The sequence below is a fragment of the Fringilla coelebs genome, assembly GCF_963513975.1.
Source record: "Fringilla coelebs genome assembly, chromosome: 8".
Classification (NCBI taxonomy): Eukaryota; Metazoa; Chordata; class Aves; order Passeriformes; family Fringillidae; genus Fringilla; species Fringilla coelebs.
The window spans coordinates 34,847,099-34,858,123 of NC_140066.1; the positions used below are offsets into that span (position 1 = coordinate 34,847,099).

The 11,025-nt window shown below is 46.4% G+C and overlaps 1 protein-coding gene across 4 annotated transcripts in view; it reads left to right on the top strand.

Moving 5' to 3' along the window:
• Positions 1–8,504, top strand: part of DOCK1 (dedicator of cytokinesis 1) — a 273,196-nt gene extending 264,692 nt beyond the window's left edge. For all 4 annotated transcript variants that reach the window (XM_084210278.1, XM_084210275.1, XM_084210277.1 and 1 more), the window contains exon 52: positions 5,596–8,504. In XM_084210278.1, coding sequence (XP_084066404.1) covers positions 5,596–5,794 — 199 coding nt within the window. In that variant the 3' untranslated portion in view covers positions 5,795–8,504. The remainder of the gene's footprint in view (positions 1–5,595) is intronic.
• The last annotated feature ends 2,521 nt before the right edge of the window (positions 8,505–11,025 follow it).

Genomic DNA, 11,025 nt, shown 5'->3' on the forward strand with positions numbered 1-11,025 from the left:
GTAGCAGCCTACAGCTCCTCTCTGATCTCTGCTGGCTGTGACAGGGACAGGAGCCAGGGGGTGGCTGGAGCTCTGTCAGGGCAGGTTTAGGTTGGAGATCAGGAAAGGTTCATCCCCAGAGGTGCTGGCACTGCCCAGGCTCCCCAGGGAATGGGCACTGCCCCGAGGCTGCCAGAGCTCCAGGAGCCTTGGACAATGTGCCCAGAAGAAAAAAACAAATTAAAATACAGGGTTTATTTGCTGTCTGATCATTATTTTTGCCTGCTGGGTATGGGAAACCTTGCAAGCCTTTCCTCCTGTGCCAGTCCCTCACTCTTCAGTGGGTTAAGATGTTGCTGAGCAAAGAGTTTCTGAAAAATTCATTTACTTTTTAATAAATCTCCAAGTCAATGGACTGCCACTGCTTTTTACAGGACTTGGAGTGAAAGCTGTGTTCTCCCTCCTGCTGTGTGCCCAGCCATGTGATGTGTGCCTTGATTCAGCCCAGGGAGTGGCCGTGTCCTGCTCTCCTCATGGCAGCAGGGCATGGTTTGGGCCATGCTGATGTGCTGGTTTGTCCCTCTTGCAGGACCTGGGCCCCCAGGGAGGAATGCAGAGTCAGTCTGGAGTCTAAAGCTAATTCTGAGGGGTTTGCTCATCCCTGCTGAGTCTGTGCACAGACTGGAACAGTGCTGGGGAGCTCCAGTATCATCCAGTGAGGGCAGAAATACTGATGGTGTCCACGTGGAGAAATGGGGTTCCACAGAGGGAAGGAGGCTCCTTAGCTGTGCTCCAGCAGAGCTGCCACACTCCAGGAGCCAGGTCCTCCCTGCATGAGAGCCCTGACAGGTCCAGCTCTGTCCTCATCCACTGCCAATGTCCCCCACAGGAGCAGGGCCTGCCAGAAATCATGGGGAAAGTCACAGAGTCTTCAGTTTGGGTTGGTGGGATCCCAAACCCCACCCAGTGCCACCCCTGCCATGGCAGGGACACCTTCCCCTGTCCCAGCTGCTCCAGCCCCAGTGTCCAGCCTGGCCTTGGGCACTGCCAGGGATCCAGGGGCAGCCCCAGCTGCTCTGGGCACCCTGTGCCAGGGCTGCCCACCCTGCCAGGGAACAATTCCCAATTCCCAATATCCCATCTAAACCTACCCACTGTCAGTTTAAAGCCATTCCCTGTGTCCTGTCCCTCCATCCTTGTCCCCAGTCCCTCTCCAGCTCTCCTGGAGCCCCTTCAGCCCTGCCAGGGGCTCTGAGCTCTCCCTGGTTCCTTCTCCTCTCCAGGTGAGCCCCCCCAGGTGTCCCAGCCTGGCTCCAGAGCAGAGGAGCCCCTTTGATCTGCTCTGGGATTCTGACCCGGAGCAATTCCATCTTTCCCATTCTGAGGCATTTCTCCCGTCCCTGTGAGGGGCTGGGGGTGGGAGCACAAATCTCTCCAGGGGAACCCTTCCAGTTCCTCTCCCTGATCCCAGGGCACTCCAGCAAGGGCAGGTAATGGCCATGCCACAGAGTCAAATGAGACTCTAATAGATGATGGATGAACCAGGGGCTAAACAGTCATTTCCCATCAGTTACCTGCTGGATTTTGCACAGAACTTTGCTCTCTGGGTCAAACAGCCAATTAGCTTAAACTGTCTGTAATTTGGCTGCCATTAGTGGAGTTGGGCTGTTCTCCCTGCTGGAGAGTTATTCTGCCAGAGCCTCACACTCAAATGTTATTTTTCATTGCAGATACGAAATAACCACGTTGTTGTCAGGCATCTCAGCTCCGTGCTGAAGGAACAACTCAGGGTCTGAAACATTTTCACAGTCCTGGGTAGCTGATGGTCTATTTACATCCCATTTCTGCTGCTTCTGACCTAATTAGATCTCTTAATTCTTCCAGCCAAAGTGCTTCTCCCTGGATCTCCAGAGCGTGTCCTGTCGATGTGACCACTGAATTTCAGTGACCACTGAATTTCAAAGAGTTCCTTGCCCAGAAAGAAATCTCATGCAGTGCCACAAGGACCCTGTTGGAGAGTCAAATCCTGCTTGGTTTTTTTGTAGTTGTTTCTTTAACAGTATTCTATGAACAAAAAACAACTCATCTCTCATTTTGCTGCTTGAGAGTAGCAGAGAAAAAAAAAATTTAAAAAAAGCATTTTCTCATCTTCTGTAATTGATTTTTACTACATCCTAAACACGCCTGGTGTAGTGCAGTTTATATCTCTCTGTAAGAGAAGACAGACAAATGTTTTTAAACTTGATTCTTTTCTGTATCAGGGAAAGGAAAAAAAAAACCCAGCAAACAAATGGGAGCAATTTCATGTCTGAAGCAGAAGGAACAGATTGTTTCTGTGTTGCAGATGTGCCTTTTACATAAGGTTTCTGTTTCCCCTGAGGTACCCCTGAGTCAAGGATTCTGCCCAAAATAGGTTGGGATGTGAAGCAGCAGCCTCTGTCAGTTTGTCAGGAAGGAAAGGGAAGAGTCAGGTTCACAATTAACCACCGAGATATAAACACCAACTCGGCAAAGAGATCTTAATTAAACACAAAATCAAGGCAAACTCTATTTTTATTGCAAAGTTTCTAAGGGGAAGCACAGCACAGATGAACTTTATAAGCCTGATAATGGTTTTTGTGAGTGTGGTGTTAAAGGGAGGGAGGAAATGTGGTTGAATTTCTTCTGTCCTGGCTAAAAGGAAGGATGGATCAGCCCTGGGAGTGATGCTTTGGAGTTGCCCCAGCTCCATGATGGAATGTTTTGTCTTGCAAAATTCCCAACAGTGTCACCCCAACCAGCATTACACATCCTACTTAATATATTCATTGGGAGCTTATTATATAAATGAACATGTGCTAAATTTATCCGACTTTCTAATGGAAATTGTAAATTCAATTATAATAATTATCTACCTATCTCTGCTATTTCTTTCTGCCTAATTTGCTTGCAGAATCTGAGCTCGGGTAGGTTTTGAGCTTGTTATTTATAGCATATATATTTAGCTTCTTCTCATTGTATTTGCATTGTCTCTGCTTTTCAGAACCAGGTTTTCAGGGCTGATTTGATTGTTCTCTGATCAATATGAAGGGGCTCATTTGGTTGAGAAATGCCTTTGATCTAATTGAATTGAGAATTATTGCCAATAGAGTGTTATTTAAATTCAAAATGGATTTGCACAAATGATGCTATCAGCAGAGTTAGGTTTTTTTTTCCTGGTGATGAATATGAAGTTAAAGAGAGCAAAGCAGGGAGGAAAGTTTTCTATTTTGTGCTGTGTTTTTGAGGTGCACGTGGTTTATGGAGTTTGAAGGGAATGTCAGTTCCATGAGATGTTCATGTTCTGCAGACCACCAGCATTTCCCAGAGCTTTCCCAGAGCCCTTGCCTGGATACAGGACTGTAATTAAGCAAGTTTTTCAAAGGTTTTGGAATCTTCAGATCCCAATTGACATTTATTCAAGTGCCTTAGCAGGAATTCAGGAGTTAACATGCCAAGAGTGGATTTGCTCAGGTAGTAGAAATATTTAATGGTTCTGGCTGTAACACTTCAGAGGCAGATCAGCAGTGACATTTTAATTAAAAATCAAACAAAATCTTCAGTTTTGCATGTAGTAAAAAAATTAAATTCTTATTTTATCTGTCTTTCATATTAATCTGTTGACTTTTCTGACTCAGAGATCATCGTGTCCCACTGGAAACTGGGAACAAGCAGTGCCCGTTTGGAGGCTGCTGTGGGAAATCATGGCATCATTTAGGGTGGGAAAGGCCACTAAAATCACCCAGTCCAGTGTTCCCCCAGCACTGCCAAGGCCACCACTGCCCCCTGTCCCCAGTGCCAGGGGTGGTGCCTCTTTTCCAGGCAGGCAGGGAAGTGCAGCTTTCCACCCTGGCACCCTGCTCCGGTGCCTCCCTTTTGGTTCAGAGATTCTCCCTCAGCAGCAGATCACACCCAGTGGATTTCCAGAGTGCAGAGAGCATTTTGAAGCCAAGGATGAAGCTGGGAGCAGGCAGAAAGAGCAGTGGTGCTGCTGGAAGGGCTGGGAAATGGAGAGTGGAGAGCAGAATGGAGAGACAAACTCAGGGCATGGCTCACTGGTGGTTGTGTGGGATCCCTCTTCCTTTGCCTGGGAGGAATGAGGAAAGGTGTGAAATGGAGTGCAAAGTGGTGCTGTCCAGGTAGGGTACAGAAAAGAGATTCCAGCAAAATCCAGCCTGCCTGGCTCAGCCAGTTTGCATTCCCAGCTTTCTCCTTAGTTTGTGATCAGTAAAACTGTCTGGTGAAATCTCAGATTTGTAACTCCATGCTGGCTTATCCCTGCTTGGGAGAGCATATTTAGTCACCTTAAGGGTTGTTTTTCTTCTGCTCTTACCCATCTCTGAAAACTCCCAGTCATGAGATTGCAGGAGCATCAGGAGTTGCTCTGAGCAGAGGAGGGACTGAGATGTCCTGGCATCGCCCTGGACCTCTCTCCTTTTTGGGACAGCATCCTAGGATAGCTTTGAAAGGACCAGTTTGGTTCTGTGCACTTCCTTGGGGTTGCTCAGCTGATCAGATACCTGACCCTGACAAACCATCAGGATTCTGTCCAGCACTGAGGCACTGCAGCTGCTTGGGCTGTTCTTGCAGAGGCAGCCAAGGAATTTGGGCAGAGCTGGGGCTCCTCAGGCTGTGCCTGTGTGGAGCCAGCAGCTGGTGCTGGGCTGGGGGAGACAGGACAGGAACAAACAGCTGGGAAAGCATCACTGGGCCTGGAGGAAAATAAAAGGCCCTGAGACTGGGGAGTGGGGGAGAATGATAGGGAAAAACAAAGCCAGAGCAGAGTTGATGAGCTGTGACACTGCAGCACAGCCTCTGGGAAACCTGTGCTGCCTGCACAGCCAAAATCTGGGAAAACCTGCCTGCAAACTGCAGTGTTCTCCAGCTCTTTCTGCAACAGATTTTATCACTTGTAGGTTTCAACATTAGGGAAAAAAGGTCTTAATTTCCATAATGGCTTTTTTAATTCGTCTAATTAGCTGGTGATTCTGACTGGGGATGGTTTTCTGTTGTGAGATATGTAAAGTGATTTAAAATACGTATATTTGAACGTTCTGCATTTCTGTTTGGAATATTTTAATTATAACTCTGTGTGTAATAGTAAATTGTGAGTTACTTATCTCTCTAAATGATTTTAAATTGTTTCTTTTTTTTTTTCTTTTAATATTTCTGTTCTAACTGTGCAAAATCCAAATCATAATGGAAAAGCAATGAAGCCATTGCTTCAGCTTGGTTTTTAAGCTCTGAGTGCCTAGAGGCTGAGGGCAATCGATACAGACCAAGAAATCAATATCCTATCATGATATAAAGTGGGGAATTATAAACTTCTCCAGTGCTTTCAAAAGATTTTCCCCTTAAATATTGAGCTAATTAATCCTGAACTCTTGAGAGATTTTTTTTCACTGTCAAAAGTCAAAGTTATATTTAAAAGTAATGGTTGAGAGCGTTCTGTGTTCACAGCAAATTCTGCAGGGAGAGGTTTTTGTGAGCCAGAGGGCTCCAGACTTACCTGCTGCCTCTTGCACTTAGAGATGACTGGAAAACGTTGCAGAATTCCATTCATTCCTAACATGACCTGCCCAAATTGGTTTTTTCCAGCACCTGCCTCCTCCTCTGCCCAGCAAGACTCCGCCGCCGCCGCCTCCCAAGACGACGCGGAAGCAAACGTCTGTTGACTCTGGGATTGTCCAGTGAAGAAGGAAGCGGGTTATTTTCCAAAGATCAAGCTGTAACAATTCATTTCCCTAAGTATTTTCTGGTCTATAATGTTTACCTCATTCAGGTGTGCAGTATCTAATATTTAGTGCAATGGTAACTCCGTAAGAAATCCATTTCTCGCCGTGTGTCGGACCCAACACTACATCCCCTTGTTTTTGGGATCATTCCCTCCCATAACTTGAAAGAAATCTGGATTTCTACTTGAGACTGGGAACTCCATCAACTGACAGAACCCTCTTCCTAAACCTTCTCCCTGCTTCTGGATAACGCCAGGCACAGAGCTGAACGTGGAGATTAAAATGAGAGCTGGAAATGTTGTACCTAAAGATTTTGGGTACCTCTGGAGTTTCAAATGAGCAGAGTTTTTGTACCTAATCTCAGTGTATATAGGAATCAATGACAATATTCACATGGAATTCAGGGCAAGAGGAGGTTTCCCAGTGAGGTGAAGCTGCTGTAGGATTTCCCTGAATAACAGGGATTTTAGCCCAGGGTTAAAAATCAGACACCACTGATTTGTGAAATTGGTCTGTGATACAAATAACCTGATTGCAATGAGCAAAGTGGGGATTTGGGGCTGCCTTGGCCACAGTGACCACGATGCCATCGAGTTTAAAACCTCTGGTGAGAGGAGGAAAAGGGCCAGCAAAGCCTCCCCTCTGACCATGAGGCTGCTCAGGAAATTTGTAAGGTCCCCTGGGAAAATGTTCTTGCAGGTGCTGGGGTCCATCAGTGCTGGTCCCTTTTTAAACATCACCTCCCAAGGGCACAGGAGCAGCAATTCCCAAATGTTGGGAGTCAGGCAGAGCTGGCTTGGCTGAACAGGGATCTCCTCTTGGATATCAGGTGGAAAAGGAAGGTGTGTGCCAGTGGAAGCAAGGTCAGGGGGCATGGGAACAACACAGAGCTGCAGCTCCCCACTATAGGGAGAAAATTCCTGTGGTCAAAGCTCAGCTGGAGTTGGAGCTGCCAGAACTGTTGGGGACAAAAAAAGAGGGTTTTTTTTTTCAAATATATCAATGGCAAAAGGCAGTGTAAAAATCTCATCAGCCCATTCTAGGGTGGGGATGGGCACCTCACAGACAGGGACAGGGACAAGGCAGAGGTGCTTAACGCATCCTTTGTCTGTCTTACACGTGGGTGGTCACAAACCAAGAGGGTCCCATGCCCTGAGCTGGAGGACCATGACTGTGACAATGATCAGCTCCCTGTCAGCCTGAACTGCATCATCTGCAGTCCCAGCTGAGTCCCTGCAAACCTATGGGCCCTGATGGGATTCATCCAGAATCCTCAAAGAGCTGCTGATGCCATCATAAAACCCCTCCTGATGATTTTTGAGCAGGCTGGGGAATCCAGAGAGGTCCCCGCTGACTGGAAGCTGGGGAATGTTGTCCTGATTTTCAAGAAGGGCAAGAAGGAGGACCCTGGAAACTCCAGGCCCAGTAAAATCATGGAGAAGATTATTCTGGGATGTCCTGGAAAGCACCTGGAGGACAAAGCAGCCATGGGTCACAGCCAGCACAGCTCCATGAGGGAAAGTCCTGCTTGTGGAAGCCAATTTCCCTTCTGCAGCAGGGTAACCCTGGCTGTCCAGGAAAGCCTGGAGATGGAATCTTTTTGGACTTCTGCAAAGCTTTTGGTGCTGTCTCCCACAAGATCCTTCTGGACAAAATGTCCATCCTACAGCTGAAGGAGCACATCATGGGATGGGTGAGCAGCTGGCTCAGGGGTGGGGCACAAAGGGTGCCAGTGGCTGGGGTGACACCAGGCTGGCACCAATCACAATGTAAATAAGAATTAAACTGTTGAGGAGTGTCCAAAGGAGCCCCGAGGATGGGGAAGGGTCTTGAGGAGAAGTCATGTGAGGAGCAGCTGAGGGCACTTGGAACGTTCAGCTGGAGGAGAGGAGACTGAGGGGAGACCTTGGTGGGTCAGCAGCATCCTCCTGAGGGAAATGCAGGGACAGGAGCTGAACTCTTCATTGTCACAATCAGGGACAGAACCCAGGGAATGGCTGGAGCTGGCTCAGAGGGTTTAAATTGGATTTAGGGAAAGGTTCATCCCCAGCTCTCAGTGGGGTTTTTGGGGTGTCTGTGCAGGGATGGGAGCTGCACTGATGATCCCTGTGGGTCCCTCCCAGCTCTGGATAATTGTGATTAATGGGCTTTGTAAAATCAGTCACTGGTGATCAGCCACTGCCATTGCCATTCAGCTGGACCTTCTGGCTGTCCACGAGGGGGAAAACAAAGAAGCCTTGGAGCTGCCAACAGCACGAGGGTGTGGCAGAGAAAACAGTGAGCAGAGAGGAGACTCCTGGTCATTCTGAACCTAAATGTTGAGTACAGAAACGGGAAGAGCTTTTTCCTTTCTCTGTTGTGTAATATTTCATGTTGGATTAGGATGAACTGAACGGAATCACTTTGTCCTTGTGCCATCATTCTGTACAGTGTTTGTATATATGATGGTTTTTAGAATGTTTTAATTTTTATGGTGCCTGCTTTTCACATCATAATGATTAATGTGCCCGCAAAGAATGCTTTACGTATTCTTAATTTCCTAATTGCTGAAAGTGTAAAGAAAAGACAAAAAGTGGGTTTTTTTTCCAGATATTAAGCTCTGAGAAATATCAGACTGATGGGATGGGGTTTTGGGAGGAAGGAAACTAACTTTATATTCTAGTGTTTTTTTATTGTCATCACACTTTGGTTTTTTTTATTATCTACAATCTTTTTATTCTTACAGTAGATTGTTTTTAAATATACCACTGACTCAAAAAAAATAAACTATTATTTTAAAAGCTTGTCTAAGAAAATGAATACATTCCCTGAGTATTTTTGGTCCTCACTGCAGAATTTTGGGAGCTGCTGCATTATGTAGAAGGCTGTGTATACACTTTCTTTTTTTCAGGACAGTTTAGGAGGGGTACTCATGAGAAAACTGAAATCTTTTACCCTGCTGTTGTGGTTGTCCCTGCAGGTTGGAGCTAAAACATCCATCAGCACTAAGAACATCCACCCCTGTGTGCTGTCCATGCCCAAAACGATGGCTTGGGTATCTCTAAGTGAATGCTTCAGAAAACAGACGAGTTTTATGTAATATTTTCCACCTCAGGTACCTGCTACACGATGCAAGTTGCAAGCAGAAGTGACTTTACACAGCAGTAAAACAGCACTGTTGGTACAGAGCCAGAAAAATTGCCCTTCTTGTAAAAAGTGGCTCCTGTGGTCAATTACATATTCTCGTTTTTTTGCCTTAAACCACGGAGTCACTTTGGATCAAACAAACACACTTCCTTGCTGTGAAATCAGCTCCTGGACTGTCTCAGGATTTACTGTTAGATCTCATCCTGCAATTCCCTCTGTGTTTTGTTCCTATAATTTCTGCTCAAGAGGAGCAGGCAGGGAAGGATTGTTGGCTGCAGCCAATCAGATACCCATAGTCAATCAATAACATATTACAACTCTGATTCTATAAGTCTCGTATTTAATTGAGAATTACTTTAGAGGCTGCTCTTGCTGCTGCTCGTGCTGGGATGCTGGGTGAGTTCTCCTCTTTTCTGTTCCATTTGCTTCCTAAAGGATGGGAAGAGCTTTCCCATCGACCTTTCAGTGGATGCCTGTAAATTGTCTTTCTGATAATGTGTTTGTTTTCCCACGTCCTCAGCAAATTCCTGTGCTCGTGCAAGTGTTATAATTCAGCCCTGTGAGACTCCTCAAACAAGAGCTGCACTTCCAAATCGGTCTCACAGCACAAACTCCAAATCTCATCTGTGTGTGTGTTTTACAAATATGCAAGCTGAGCCTGGGAATTGAAAATCAGGCTCTCAGAGCAGCTCTCAGACCCAAATTGTCACCCTTTTACAGTCTGACAGCTCCTAGGCTGTGCCTTGTGCAGAGCCCAGAATGAATCAGGGCCTCCTCACAGCGGGGTAAAAGCACACTTGAGCAAAGGCAGCACCTAATTCCTCACAGGCAGTGGACAATCCCAGGGATGTTCTTACTGCTCATGGTTTGCTCTCTCCAGTCCAGTTGGGAGTCAGAGCATCCCAGTGCCTTGGGAATTCCTTGTCACGTTGTTAGGACACAGCTGGGCTAATGCAGAAGAGCTTGTTATGAAACAATTCAGAGAAGAAACTTATTTGACTTTTAGAGTGGGGGGATCTGTCCCTTCCATCTGCCCCATTCCTGTGAGAATTCATCCCTGAATGGCTTCAGGGAGCCTTTTGCTTTCCCCGTGCCCTGAGCTGCATGTGGAGAAGGTGAGGTTGGGATGACCTGGTTTATTTATCACTTCTTTATTCTCCCAGTGCCTCCACAACCAAAGGTCCCACTCAGACTCGAGCCAAATCAATATTTCTGTTACAAAGGTGACCCATCCATGTTTTCCATAGCAGACCTTGGCCAGGGAATTGTCAGGATCCACAGGGGCCAGGTTTTCACCACTTGGGACAAGTCAGAGATTAACCTCCCCCAAGTGCTGTCCCTCTGCTCACACTCAGAGCAGCCCTCGGGGCTTTGGGACACAAATTTCCCTGAAAGAGGAATTCAGAGGTGCCAAGTTCCTGGATAGTGGAAAAAACAGAATTTCAGTAGCCACTAATTTTCTTGAAAAGCAGCTTGAATTCACTTTGTGAAAGTTAACTCACAGTGCCAGGATAAAAGGAGATTGCTCAATTCCATTTCCCTGAGTCTCAGCCCGGGAGTGAGGGTTGAATTTACAGGTGCACAGATCAGTCCCACCCAAAACCACACAAGATTTGTTGGACAGGGCCTCTTTGCTTTTTAATCACATTTATTTTCACTGGGAAGCTCAACACAAAGGTCACTCCTCAAGCTGGTTCCTGTAATTGACATTTATGATTACTGAGTGTCTCCCACAATACCACAAATTCTGAGGGTAAAAATGCTTTAAAATTCAGTTTTGTCTTAACATTGGCATTTTTCTTTACCTTGCCTGTGTGACTTTACAAAGGCAAAGGATGAAAAATTCGCGGTGAAATTGTATTTATTTGTGATATATGAACAGAGATTCATGTGAGTGCAGGTGCAGCTGTGTATTCATGCACACACATCAAACACTATTTTTAATGTGCTACATCTCACTTCACTGACTGGTTGAGGTCTCCACCTTCTTCCTTCATGTTCAACATCTTCCTGTCAATTTTTGGGGCCTCTTTGGGGACCATCCCGTGCCACAAGTGTGACGTGGTGTGAGCCAGGCTGTGGCTGCATCCCCTGCACAAACCAGGTAAGGCTTTCCCTGTCTCCATCCTCTCCTTGCCTGTGATAAATCAGTAAATGGGAGCATGTG